The sequence below is a fragment of the Rhamphochromis longiceps genome, linkage group LG1 (assembly GCF_057381845.1).
Source record: "Rhamphochromis longiceps isolate RC_006_pf linkage group LG1, R_longiceps_female_GT1.1, whole genome shotgun sequence".
Taxonomy (NCBI): Eukaryota; Metazoa; Chordata; class Actinopteri; order Cichliformes; family Cichlidae; genus Rhamphochromis; species Rhamphochromis longiceps.
In genome coordinates this window covers 19785855-19800482 of record NC_140557.1, presented here as the reverse complement: position 1 = coordinate 19800482, position 14628 = coordinate 19785855, and the positions used below count along the sequence as shown (strand labels likewise).

Below are 14628 nucleotides of genomic sequence, written 5' to 3'. Positions count from 1 at the left end.
ATATGTTTGGGCTCATTGCATTGAGGAATATTCTATTCCTGTAAGTGGTTGCAAAGAAACAGTACACAACATGTTACCCGTTGACCTCAGAATTTGTCGCATTACTTGAATTCTGCCCTAAAAGATGCATTTGTTTTCCTCATGAGCGGGTTCCGACATGGTGGGTTTTTACCGTCATACGGGAAATCGTACATAGATAATGCAACCTCTGCTTTGTGCAATTTGTGTAGCATCCACATGTATTGTAAGGCTGCAGTACCTTCAAGATGTGTAAACAGTACCACTTAAATTATGTTTTATATCTGCAAGTCACTTTTATGGAGTCACATGACAAGTGGAAATTGTTCTAAACACTTTTTTTGTTTGTTTCCTTCATCTGTTACTGAGCACTGGGGCTAACTTCACGGCACATACAGCCCATACCAGGAGATTCATTAACCTCATTCCAGCACATATTTATGCAATATGATGTGAATATATATATATATATATCTGTTTTTTTTTTCTTGTAAAAGTGTTTTGAGGTGTTTTGTTGATTTACAAAATGTTAAAATTAGAGGCCATGGTTGGATAACCCTTGTTTAATTTCCTGCCTGTTACCTCCACTTCTTGTCTTTGCTTATCCAGATGGAAACATTTAACAGTGTCAAATGAGCAGTTTCAGAAGTACTCTTTAAAGAAGAACGAGCAGCGGTTCTGTTTGAGTCACTCCTAGACAAGCCGCAACCCACCTGGCTGTTAGTTCCAGCAGGTTTAATGAAGAAAAAACAAAAGACAAAAAAATTAAAGGGAGTTTTGGTTTTATCCTCAGAGGCTTTTTTCTAGGAGTGCATCAAACCTCTATGCAACAGATGTTATTTATTAAAGGAAATTAATTCACTTTTCACTGAAACTATGCAGAATGCGACCTCAATTTTAAACAGACTTCAAAGCAAACAGTTCAGCTACTCAGGCAGTTTAACTCAGAGGGCTCAGGGCCTGGATACGGCACCCCAGCCCATAAGAATCATTTGTAGACCTGTCATGCAAACAGAACAGTTTTAGGCAGTTTTGGGACTTTTAGTAGAGACATTTTTGTCTTTTTTTGAGAGATGTTTCCTCTTCCTAGTTCAGCACAAAAAGCAACAGGGTTTCACTGCCATCCTTCTCATTATACACTCTACCAAGGGCAGATCAGTGTTCTCAACAAAGGCTTCAGGTGTTGTCTCTTTCTCTCAGAATATGAATACTGGGTATTCTCAGAGGTTGCTCTTTGAAATTGCTGTGACCCTGTTTGTCCTACAACTTCACTTACTAGTTGAAAGGAAGTTCTGTGGACTCTGACGTGGCGCTGTTCTTTGGCAGCAGCGCTCTCTCAGTGTGGATTAGGTAAAAACACTGCATGTCCTGAAACTGCACTCGTCCTAGAATGGTTCAACATGAGCTTGTGTTCTGTTTGTTTATGCCTGCCTGTTTTTTACAGTTTAATCGAAAAATGTTTCAAGATGTTGGCCTTTCTATATTCTATCAGGATTTTCTCTCAATGTCCATGTTTACAAAAGAAGTCTTTCTGATCAAGGCCAAATGAATGAGCTAAACTGCTAATGACAACATGCTAGTTGTGATATCAATGCATTCTGACTGGATGGCACTTTGGGGGACGCCATCCTCTGTTACTGGAATAACAGATGTACAGACCGTGACGAAACCTGGATAAGAATGTGGAAATAAACATTGAATTTATTATAATGTTGGTTTGCAGCATTGTTTACATTTTTTGCATTGTTTTTTTTTTTCCTACAAAGCACTGCATAAGATCAGTTCTGTTGTTTCCAAACCTTGAGCCCCTGCAGCCCATTGTCTTCATTAATCATTAACAAGGGGAAGCATTTAGGTTTCAAGAATCAAACTAAAGTAAAAGCACAATCTCACCTGCAAATTGTGTTTATACATGAATCATTAGTTCAACTTAAACTCGCTGCATTACCACCCTGGTCATTCATTGTTTTAGCTGAAGTGGCTTTGTCCTCCCAGGAGAACCTGACCCCTATTTTTAGATACACTGGGTTAATTGGCAATTCTAAATTGTCTGTAAGTGCTAATAGTTGTAAAGGTTAATAGCTTAAACTTTAAGCACAGAGTGAGATCATCACTGAGTGCCAAACTTAAAAAATGTAGGTCTACGCACGTATCCTCATAACAACTCAGGACTTTAGTGGGCACCATGCACGCTTAGACTGAAATTCATAAACATTATGGTGGACAGGGTAGTAGTTGACACCGACATCAAAATAGCCAGCTATGATATACTCCCCAAGACCATCAGGAAATGATGAAACACAAACAAGAAATGTCCTGCAAAATAACAGACATAATAAAAGGAGAAACAAATTTCAGGACCTATTGTGATATACTATGTGAGGTAACCAGTGCAAGTACCAAATGCGCTCAAATCCCAAATAACTAGATTACATAATAGAGTTACCTGTGTGCATTTTACTTTGGACAGCTGTGTACAGACGTGTATCTTCTGAATGTTTCCATTTACTGAAAGTAAATTGATACATTTTATACAATTTGGCTTATAACACATATAAAACTAAGCTAATGTAACATATGTGTTAAATACTTGTGAATTTCACCCAAAACACTTTCTTTTTTTTGGATTAAATATGTCATTTTTGCATCTCACTCTCCTACCTGTGTGATCCGAGTCTGTGTGCGTTCATGTGCATGTGTGCGCTGCGTGGTGACGTAGGCGCGTGCATGTGTGCCCCGGTCACAGCTCCTTTCAGCATGGCCGGAGGAGAGGTGTACTGGCAGTCGCATGACACACACAGATCGAACGCATATTTCTGTGTTGCAGGTATGGAGATGTTCTTATGTTTTGGAGATGCAGTCTTTCATTTATTGTTCTTATAAGTTGTTTTGATGTTTTTTCAGTGACATATTATTTATTTTGTGCTTTTTGTTTTTGAGAGCTTAAGTTAATGTTTTAAAACAATTTGTTGTATTTGATTCATTACATTAATGTACATTAATGAAGCTGCAGGCTCAGCTCCTTTCAGCATGGCCGGAGGAGAGGTGTACTGGCAGTCGCATGACACACACAGATCGAACGCATATTTCTGTGTTGCAGATGTGCAGTAAAGAGCCAAAGACTCAGTACTGTCTCCTGCCTCTTACTTTCACGCCAGAACACAACGCAGAACAACAGGCGTAACGCATGAACGGGTTACACTAACACTGTGTAACAATGTGACATGAGCACTTTTGTTCAGCAGCTCTTATTGTATACTACTATATTTACCAGCTATACATTACAGGTCAAGATGTGACAATCAACTTGTAAAATGGGTTATTCACAAGCAGCAAAATATAAAGTAGATAAAATAACCTCCCTCTAAAGTGGGTGTAGCTTGTGTAGAACCAGTGTGCACCCACTTCTTAAAGCTGGTCATGAAAGCTGTATGCTCTGAAAAAAGAACAGTTTAAAAAAAAAAAAAGCCACGAGTTACCATAACATTCATGGCCATGATGGGATGAGTGCGTGTAAACCTCTGACCACAACTATAATTAAAAGCATTTTTTCACCAAAAGGACTATATATATATATATACCGTATAATCCTGAGAAGATCTTTTATATACTATTGTAGGTGTATAGAACCTACAATAAAGAAACTGAAGCCACCAGTTTCTCTAAAATAATAAATGCACAACAGGACTAAGAATCACAGCACACAAGTTGGATAATTGTTTATATTTATATTTGTATATATATTTATATATATATATTATATTGTGTTTACTTAACAAACATGATAAATGCAATGTCTCCAAGTTAGCTGTAACAATAAAAATACAATATCTTTGTGTCCTTAAAGTACATAGAATTAAAACAGCAAAACAAATCAAAACAAACAAACAAAAAAAACGCTCTAAGTAGTTCACAGAGAGGTACAAATATACAGTACAAATCTATTTTATTCAAAAAGGATACAAATAAAAACGCAACAAAATAGAGATAGTAATGCTTTGTTAAAGTCAGGTAGGTGTAGGATATTCTAAGGGAGCACTTTGGGCCGACAACTCTAAGGCTTCTGATTAAGATCAATACATATTGGTACGGCCATACGATATTAAAACTCACTATACAAAGTTCATACAACCTGGATTATACTTGAGGATTGAATGTTACATTTACATAATTGCATATATTTTTGCAGATTTAGGCATTTAAAAAGATGCTGTTTTTTGTTTTGTTTTTAGTTATGCGTCACATAAAAAGCAGTGTCACCGTGTGCAGAAGGAAAAAAAAAATAGTACAAAGTCATATCTGAAAATACACAGACTTTTTAAAACTTTTAACCGTTCTCATTTCTCCTGATTTAATTCGACATCAGCGGCACCAAAACCGTCCTAAATTCACCTTTGCAATACTGGATCAACAGGAAGTAGTTCACATAGAAATCCCATCGAGCAACGCCACAAAACATTGAAGAGAAAAAAAAATAGTCACATTACCACCGATAGAAAAGTTTTGGCTTTATGCAGCCTTTCTCACTTATCCAAACCCGCCTCTGCTGTTCAGACTGTCAGAGCACAAAACACCAAACACCACCCATTAATTTCTAAGGAGGAAAGAAAAAAAAAAAACCCTACAAATTCTGTGCAACAACAATAAAAACAACTGTGCATCTGTCTATGCATGTGAGGAATTAATAGATTGCCCTCCTTTTGCTGTCTTGTGTACAAAAAAAGTGCAGAGAAAAGCCTCCTTTCCATTCCCACATACTGGAAAAAAAAAAAAAAATAAAGGATCTGAATGTTAAATATGAGCCTAAAGAATCTATTAAAAACGGAATAAGAAATGTGTTTAAAAAGAAAAATGAAACCAAACCAAAACGTTGCAGAGTTCATGTCCCAAAGAAAGCCCACAGTCAACCTTTGAGACATCGAAATATGAATGTTTGTCATTTCTGATTCACTCTTATTCAACCTGAAACTGGGACGCTGAGCCTACCTGGAGCATCGTTTCAATTTCACATATTGTACAAAGCAGAATTTAAGGCATTAACGACAAGCATCATCGAAGCTATCTATACAAAAAATACAGCTATCTACAGAAACGCACAACCTGTGATTTCTCCGTGATTTTTTTGTGTGCTTTACATTTTGAAACTCTTCAAACTACCAACAGATTTCAAACACTGTAAAGGAGGACATTTAGTGCAATTACTTACAGCAACAGACGATCAGTGATGTGGATCATTAGACATCTTTATTTGAGTGGATACTTCCCAAAAGCAGAGGGGGAAAAGAAAAAAGTCACAGGTGGCACTGCTCGCACCATTTAAATGTCGTCAATTGAATCCTGACCTTACACATAATGCAGAAGCAGCAATCGCGCCATGGTAATGCAGGACGAATGCATTGCTATTTGGCAAAGTGTGTGGCGTCGCAGGACAATAAACATCGATGAGAATCACTGAGCATAAAATACAAAGTGGTAAAGCAAAACACTGCTTAGATTCCTATTAGAAGAGTAATTTAAAGCAAAAATCAGCGTGGAACGACTGCATCCGCCGACCTGCCCCGCTGCTTCAGAGTTAAGACAATGAAGGGTACAATACTGAGGTTACTGCATAGAGAAGACTACGTGAAATGTTTTCAGGTATTGTGTATATTGCTTACAGGATGAAAAACTCCAATCAGATGATCAGATATAAAAAAAAAAAAAGTCTGGGTTCACATGTTTGCTAGTTTGACTAACCTGTCCATATCAAGTTTGACAGTTATTAGTTGAAATCTTTCCTCCTGTCCACACCGGCTGTAAAAAGGTTCATTTCAGGCCTACACTGACATTTAAGTGGGATGTGAGGGCAGCAGGCGAAACAGAGACATCCAGACTTGGCTCTCCATGGCCAGCTCTTCTGGAAGGACAGTAAGGGTTTTCCGAGTAGGACACACCTGGACCTTACCAAGAATGCAGGAGACATCTTGACCACATGTCCGAACAACCTGAACTTCGTCCTTTCAGCGTCGATGAGTAGCAGCTCTACTCTGTGCCCTTTCTAAAAAACCAAACTCCTCACCCTGTCTCTAAAGGCTGAGCCCCAGCACTCTTTAGAAGACGCTCATCTCTACCGCGTGCACCCACAGTCTCACTCTTTCATCATTCTCCACAACTTGGCGTCTTCAGGAGTCTGACTTTCACAAATCACAATGTGTATCTCCAACAAGCATGATATGCGGGTGTTAGGATAACCATGATTTTTTTTTTTTTTAAAGAAAGAAATACTGACATATTATTAATACACACTTGAAAATATCAAATAACTGTCTAACAGTTATAGTTACAGATTTTGTTTTCCACATCCCTACAATTGTTAATACTTTTTGGAAAGAAACTGCACACGCAATAAACTAAAGTATTATTTTTATAGATATGGCACGACTGTTACATTTTAAACGTCTAAAAGTTATTTTAATGTGCGACTTTGCCATATGACTCCTGAAGCCCAATATTACTATTCCACAACACTGCATTGAAAGACCGCTGTAGCTTTGAGAGGGAATCTTTATACAAGCAAGAATGGATAGGAGGAATAAGTAATATGTGTGCGTGAGAGAAAGAAAAATGTGAACCCATCCTTTAAAACTGCTCAGGCTCAATCTCATGACCCCTTCTATCTGCTGATAGAAGTTCAGTGAATCACGAGGATATAAGGGAAACACACAACAGTGTCTGGACCTCACAAACAAACTAGTCCATAACAGCACACATGACAATAACAACCACACAACTGATGCTGCTGTCAGAGCACGTCGAATTTAAAAGATACATGAAATATTCCTAAGTAACTTGCCAAAGGTAAGTCCAGATATCTATGGCAAAAGAAGTACTTTTTGATGGGAATGTCTGAATGAGGAATGTCGTCTGATTACGATTTTATGTATGGTCTAATTGCACTTATTTTTAATTACACCCTTTTTTGATTCTTTTTTTTTTCTCCTGTAAGAAAGACAAAAGGAAGAAACTGCAGCATTTATGTCGGCTAATTTGTAAACAGATTTAGAAACGCAAGTCAGTTTTTTTTCCTCTCGCCACAAAACCCCAACAACAATACTTTAAACCTATTCCCTTCATTAAAAAAATAAACTACTGTACTGTGATTCCTATTTAAAGGTCAGTATGAAATAAATGTGACATCTGCTATGTGCAACACAAGACAATCTTAGGAACCACTGGAATAAAGACAGCCTAGTATCAATGCAAAACGTACACTTTAAAAGGTAAAAAAAAGAAGTTGATGATGATTGTGATTTCATTAGAGCCGGGCATCTCTTGGATGTGCACTTCAGTAAATCCATTAAAAAAAAATTAAAAAATATCAGTGAAGTGAAAAATCCATGTTTGGACAATGACTTCTTGAGAAAGTTTCCAAAGGCTTTGTTTGTGCAGGATTGCTAAATTAATGAAAATGAGCATTAAAAAGAGTGCATCGCCTTTAAGAGTCAAGGGATGAGAGGGTGAGATCTCACACTGCACATTTATCGAGATTTACCACACCCCACAAGAAGTTCCTGGGAGAGGGCAATACGGATCAGTAAAGCCACATAGCATAAAAATAACTATTGCTTTAATCTGGTTACTGAGCAAGTCAAGTTTAGAACATCACGGCCCCACTCATATACACAAAAAACTACTACACCCTCCAACTCCGGACTCCTGGGCTGTAGGTGGCAGTGCAGCCAGCGAAGCAAAAAGAGAAACAACTTGCTGGCTCATTCCCACAGGTGGCTTTAGTGATGACCAGGCGGTGCCTCCTCCTTAATTACAAAGTTCACAAGAGAAAACTAAATTCCCCAGTCTGGTTGTGAAAGCTCTGAGGTAAAGTGAGGAGAGGAGGCCATGACTTTGGAAGGGAAATTAAATCATTTAACTAATGTAAAAGGTCATGCAACAAATTCCTATGAGCAAGGACTTGGTGACAGTAGCGAGAAGAAGCCTGACAATACCCAGCTGAGGGGCGTGGCCATCTGTCTCGACCAGTTTGGGTGATGAGGAAGTGAGGAGAGAAGTAAAATGATTCAGAAGTAAAATGATTCCCTACATGGGGGAAAGTTAATAGTGGAATGCGTGACATCGCTTATTATTTCTGTAAATCTACGTTGGGGCCATCAACCTAAATCTGAGAGTATGATGGTGAATGGCTTTTGGAGAAGGAGAAATTGATTGCTGAACAAACAAGCTGATTGATTTATCGCTATTTCAGTGTAAGACAAGTGGGACATGCCACACTTGGCCTGAGACGAGATCTTTGCAGAAACGAGAGAGGGGAGAGAGTATCTCTGCTGACAGCAGAGGTTTCAGACTCCTGCAGGAGAAGCATAATGTAACATACACTGATGAAAGCATCAACAGTGCCAACATCACCAAAGGAGCTGCTGATGTCTGCAATTCTACTCTATTTTTTTTATTTTTTTTTTTTGGGGGGGGGGGGGGTGCTTTTCATAGAAATAGGATCTTAGCAGTGAAGCAGATTAAAGATCCCTGGCGGTGATCTTTTTAATAGATCACGACTTGCAGGGTTGGTAGTTTCACTGCGATACACGTATATTATTTTTCTGTAGTCTGTGTTCTTCTGAAGAGACGGTCTGGTCAAAAAGGAAGCTAGAGTGATTTGAATGCAATGGAAACCTCCAAGTATGGTTAAGAGGAAGTGGAGACGGAGGAGGGAGGGAGGAAGAGAAATGCAGCGTATAAGGACTCTATGGTAGGCATTTCTTCAGCTACATACTTTCTGCTCCACTTTTCATGCCCCCCCCCCGCCCCGTCGCCATGAACTCAGCTGGCTAGAGACCGAAAGGTCTGCATCTTTTGGCTGAGTGGCATTCGAACAAAATCAAACTTCTCACCAGACAGACAAGGATCTGGTCATTTTTTTGTATATTTTAGGTGTGCAAAATCTCAAACATTCTGAGGATACATTCACACTCTTTTTTTCCCTCTTTCTCTCCTTGTCAGACTCATTCTTACTTGTGGCAGTCTCATCTATAGTTGCTACCAAATGTGATGCTACTTCCCTGCATTAGAGCGCCCCTCAATGGACAGTTTGACCTCCTGTGGGATGAAAGAAGGCCTTGTGTGGCTGGAGCTGATTATCTGAGGGCGTGGCCCTTCGTCTCCCTTCATACTGTATCTTCGGAGGCCAGGCGAGGACCAGCGTCTCTGTGAGGCACCTACTGCAGCCTGCATTGCTCCCATCCCTGCCTCTGCAAAAGCAGAGCCTTCTGTGTGCAAGTGGTAACTGCTCTGGCTCCTTGGATGCTCTCCTGAGGTCCTACTTGGTCTGATGGGCGACTCAGTGCGGCCTACAGCCCCGAGCTGTGTGGCTTCCTCTTTATCGGCCAAATCTTTCTCTCCATCCTTCTGTCTTTCTCTGTGAATGCGGTCCAACCTGAAATGAGATGGTGGCCGTGACTGCTGAGGGGCTGGAGGCCCCATTAGCTGGTGACCAGGTCCTGATATAGCATTGGCTTTGCTTATAGTCCTGGACAGGTTCTGTTGTTGTTGCGTTTGTGAATGATGGTGCTGTGGTTGCTTCTGTTGTTGTGGAGGAAGCGGTGGCTGCTGCTGCTGCTGCAGGGTGATGGACACACACATGTCACCAACTTGTAGATGATGGCAGGCCAAGCCGTAGAGCTGGGCCGTGCGTTCGGGGCTGCAAGATGACCATCCCTGGCCAAAGACAAAGAAGGGGTGCTCCGGGGGCACGTCGATGGTCACTTTGCTCTGCTGCTCCCCCACAGTAAAATGAAGTGAAACCAGGCCGGGTCTCTGCTGGCTGGCGCGGATGTCCATCACCAAGCTTGAGTCGATTTTAAGCCCTCCGCTCACTTCGGCGCTACGCACAAAATCCTGAGTCTGCAGGTCCTCCACACGCTTCAGCTCCCCAGTAGCCAGCTGAATAATTGCCCCCTTCATGAAGTGCGATGGGTTGCAAGAAGCCGGTGCGGGAGCAAGGCTTGAAGTTAAGGCCTGAGTCGCATCTGCTGTAGGCTGGACTGGAGGCTGCGGGAGAGGCTGCTGCTGAGCTGTGATTGGCTCCACCCTTTCAGAGAGGCACACTCTGGCTGAAGAATCAGAGGCTTTAAAGCTTGGGCTAGGGGAGGCCAGTGTGGTAGAGGCATGGCTGGCTGAGGCATCATTAGCCTGTCCCGGGTAGTGTTGCTGTGGTTGCTGATGCGGATGACACTCCAAGGGAATAAGTACCGGTTGCCCATTGGCAAGCATGACAGCGTGGCCTGGCTGTCCTGCTTGCTGCTGGAGGGCGGTGACTCTGTGATCACTGTAACTCGCGTTCTGCGCCGCATACGCCGTTCGGCTGGAAATTACACCTGGACTCTCTCCGTGGACATCTCTGGCTCTGTGGCCACCCTGAGAGAGGTTCAAGGGAGCAAAGGAGACCTCTTTCCGTGCTCCGATACCACTTTGGTTAGAGGAAACCAAACGCCCAACCACCTGCTGCACCTGAGAGTTGAATAAATAAATGAGTAGTTATTTGAACAACTTAATTTCACAGAACAACTTAAAAATGGCTTTTGGTACGCTTCCTCACAGCAGCCTGAAGAAACCAAATGTGTAAAATATGAGTGGCTTTTAATTATTGAGTTCCTAAATCTTCAACCTCTCCAACAAGAGATTTCAGGCCAGACAACAACCACAAAATTATTATTTTTTAACTGATGTCAGAAAAGACAGACACCATAGAGCTCCCTCTGACTTCTTTTACAGAAAGGCTGTAAAATGGTTTGATCTGCATGGACATCATTTCTAGACCCTTCAAGTGTTCTCTATTGGTCATGCTCTGCTTGCCATGTTCAAATGTGAGATTTTCTTTGCATCAGGTGACGCTTCCCTTCAGTGTACATGTAAAACACAAAACTTAAGCTGTAACATGGAACAATGTCACACACCGTCTTATATCACTCCTGGCTCTTCTTATTTAACTGTTAACTTTGGTTTATTCTTTGTGCATTAACTTGTAAAGAGGCATTAAATCACCATTTCACTGTTAGAGGGTACGTTAGAAAGCCATCAGTGTGTCTCACCTCCAGGTCACTGTCCGGAGTGCTGCGCTGACCAGGAGAACTTCTCTCTTCCAGTCTTCGGTTCTGCAGGACTTTGTCTTGGCTGTGCTCCTGTGATGCTGAGCTGGATGCAACCTGTGGTAGACGTGCATTTCTGGCAGTGTAGACCGAGTCTGGTACAACCTCTCTGGCTCCCTGCTCTTTGTCCCCTCCATTCACCTCCAATTCATTCTCCTGCTGGGAACTGTGGCAGTCTCTGACAGCAGTGGCACCCCTTGCTCCCTGAGGGTGGCAGAAGATGGGCATCCCTCGGGAGCTAAGCTCTGTTGCAGGCAGGACTCCAACAGTACCAAGGTGCTGCTGGGCAGCTTGCTCTGAGGGCAGCATCAGTGGGACACCACTGGAAGCTGCAACTTTGGCAAAGGTATGAGCAGCCACCTGGGCCTGAGGAGGTGGAGAAACAACACCTTCTTGTATGACAGATGGGTAGGGAACAAGGTGGGACACAGCATGGGGCTGCGGGATGGTCCCTGAGGGAGAGATTAATGATCCTGGGACAAAACCAGGGGGGAGCGCGTAAGGTACTGCTGCATAAGGGGAACTGACAAACTGGAGAGAAGAATGAGGGATCTGTGCATAACCAAGAGGGGGATAGGGAATGCCAGGATGATGCTGCAGGAGGGGAGAGTGTACAGTATAGGCTGGAGAAATGTGGCTTAACACTGGGTGTAAACTGGTAGGTGAGTAGGTAGCAGATGGAAGGGCCACTTTGTAGAGCATACTGTACTGGTCAACGGGCACTGCCGGTATGCTGTCAGAATTATCCACTCCATAATGAAGCCCTGGCTGAGCTCGCAGCCACTCTCCAGAGGGGGTCCCTCCCTGAGTTTCACTGCTGGCTCCACAATTCTGGATGGAAACCACTTCCTCTTCTGCAATACCACCAGCAGCACTGCCAGCTCCGCTGTTAGCCCCTCCGACTGGAACCCCACCTCCCACTGTCCCTCCAGCTCCACTGCTGCTGTTACTTATTGGGAGATCCCTTTTCTTAGGAGGCAGGCACTCCTGATTACGCTCCTGAGCTGGTTTCATTGCTATCCTCAGACAAAGCCAGTAGCTTTATTGTACTGCACAGGAACTGAAACTTGCAAGCCAGTCAGCCCGCACAGGAACCAGTTCTGAAATCACCTGGTTCACCTCATCTACCAAACTACCTGAAAAGAAAAATACAATAAAATAAGACACATAATACTGTCTCATTGCATCAGTGCTTAAAACTTTGATTTTTAGGCTTTATGGTCGGCCACAAGTTGTGTTAGTTTACCCTCAACCACAGAAAGAAAGCACTAAAGCAAACCTCTTATGGTTTCCTTTTTTTGGTCATTCATATATACTAGTAAAGTCACAATGTGCATATTAAACACAACCAGGTTAGGGTATTTGCTGTGGCAATGGCAATTTTATTTATATAGCACATTTATTATATGCAAACTCAATGTGCTCAACACAGAAGACAAAAAATAAATAAATAAAATCCCAGTACAGGTTTGCAATGCATTCAGGAAGTAAAAACGGCAAAATATGATAAAACAATGTCTGAATAAAAAGTTTTTGAGCCTGTTTTTGAATGTATGCGTAATTGTACTTGATCTCAGGTGAAAGAAAAGGATCAGTTTGAGTACAACCAAAAAAAATCTCAGGCTTCAGACTACCCAAAACTCTTGATTTCAAACAGATTTTTCTGCTCTTATCTCTGTTTGACAAGTTCAGTTAGCATAACTTTGAATTATTCAAAGTTACTGTAGTAGAATCGTAAAAGAAAATATGGAGCTAGAAATGGGCAAAAATTAGTCCACTTTGAAAGGTACAGCTATGCTGATCTAAGAGCAGAATTTTGTTAATCATCTTTGATCATGTCTATCTGTAGAAGCAAAAATAAACCATTTGACTGGGAAAACAAACCCTTAAGCTGCTTGACATATATATACATACATAGTACTAATACATGAATACTCATTACTGTTTATTACACACAGACAAAATGTAATTTAATGCCCCATTTTCAAAAATTTAGCATTTTTTTATATTAACTACTTTTTACAGTCACATTTTAATACAATAAAACCACTGCAATTAAGTGCAATACATCCAATTCACACACTCCCTGCCCCCCTCCAGTAAACATTCAAGCTGTTCCATGTCTACTTGAGTAGTAATAAAGTTGGAAATATAACTGTTGCAATGCATATCAGCTTGTTTACTATACAAACACAACCCCATTCTAAAGAGATTAAAACATGCTGACAGATTTTTTTGGACAGCTCCTAAAAGGCACATTTGCTAATTTAGCACACACTTAATTTGAAAAAGCTTATATTTAAAAATAAATAAATAAATCAAAGTCCAGAATCCAGACTTCTTTCAGCATGACTATACGGGAAACAATGTGAATTTTCATCTAGAAACATCTCTTCAACTAATGCTGTAACAAGTCAAGAGTTTTCTTCCTGTTATCGCTACACTCCAGGGAAATTTGTTTACCGTTAGCTGACTTAGCTAAAGTTAGCTAGCTACTAGAATTCCTACTTTTAAGGAGAAAGAAGTGACAGTGTGACACTTCGCAGTGCAACACCAAGCGTAGCCGACGAGTTTAAATGGTAGCTAATGTTATACGAGGCCACGACGCCTATCGCTATAATTTATCACTGTGCATCAGCCCAGAGGTTCAGGCTAGTTAGCCCCACGGCTAAAGCTAAATGAACTGACTCCAGCCCTGCTCGACTCACATCAGCTCATAACTACGATGGCAGCGCGCGGGGAGCCTCTAATAAACGCCCGTGCTTCGTCTCGACCTGCACACATACCTCCAAATGTCATCGCGAACAGGAGTTTCTTTATTAAAAAGTTGATATTCGGAGGGGACAATTGAAGTAATCAAGGCTCAGGAGTCGAGCCCATTTCGAAGGCCAGCAGAGGCGCTCAACAATGACGTCACTACGTTTACTCCCTTAGATTAGGCGTGCACTACTACCAGCAGAACGAAGTTTTTATCCTACTTGCACATGAAAAATATAATATTACTTTTAATGCTGCGCGAACAGATACTCACAATTGCTTTTCTGGCAGATTTTTTCCAGTTTTTTCAAAATAACAGCAATAACACAACACATCAAAGCCAAAAAACATGGCGTTCATTCACTTTATTGCACATATAGATATTAGTATCAGTTATTTTCATTTCATTTTGTTTGCTATTGCTTTGTTTTGATCAGTGTCTGCCTTAGCTTTAGTTTTTACAGAGATATGACTGAAGTTATATTGTTATATTATAAGGGGTACAATCTGACAGGGTCAAAACAGGTATAGTATACAATATACTATTTTATCTACAGTCATATAGACATCCCAATCTCAGTAAACATGTGAATCAATTCCAGCCATTTTTCACAGATGTGATCAAATTGAGAAAAACTAAATACATTTCCTGCATGCTGGTGTGTCTTATTTCAGTCATTTATATAAATACATGTTTTTGTAACGTCTAGTTTTT

The 14628-nt window shown here is 41.1% G+C and overlaps 1 protein-coding gene across 1 annotated transcript; it reads right to left on the bottom strand.

Moving 5' to 3' along the window:
* Positions 1-3726: 3726 nt before the first annotated feature.
* On the bottom strand, positions 3727-14062 carry atxn1l (ataxin 1-like). Its single transcript, XM_085401812.1, has 3 exons — positions 13943-14062; positions 11100-12292; positions 3727-10518 (listed from the first exon to the last, which is right to left on the bottom strand). Exons 2-3 carry the CDS (start codon positions 12168-12170, stop codon positions 9064-9066), a joined length of 2526 nt encoding a protein of 841 aa, XP_085257938.1. The 5' UTR covers positions 12171-12292; positions 13943-14062; the 3' UTR covers positions 3727-9063.
* Positions 14063-14628: the final 566 nt, after the last annotated feature.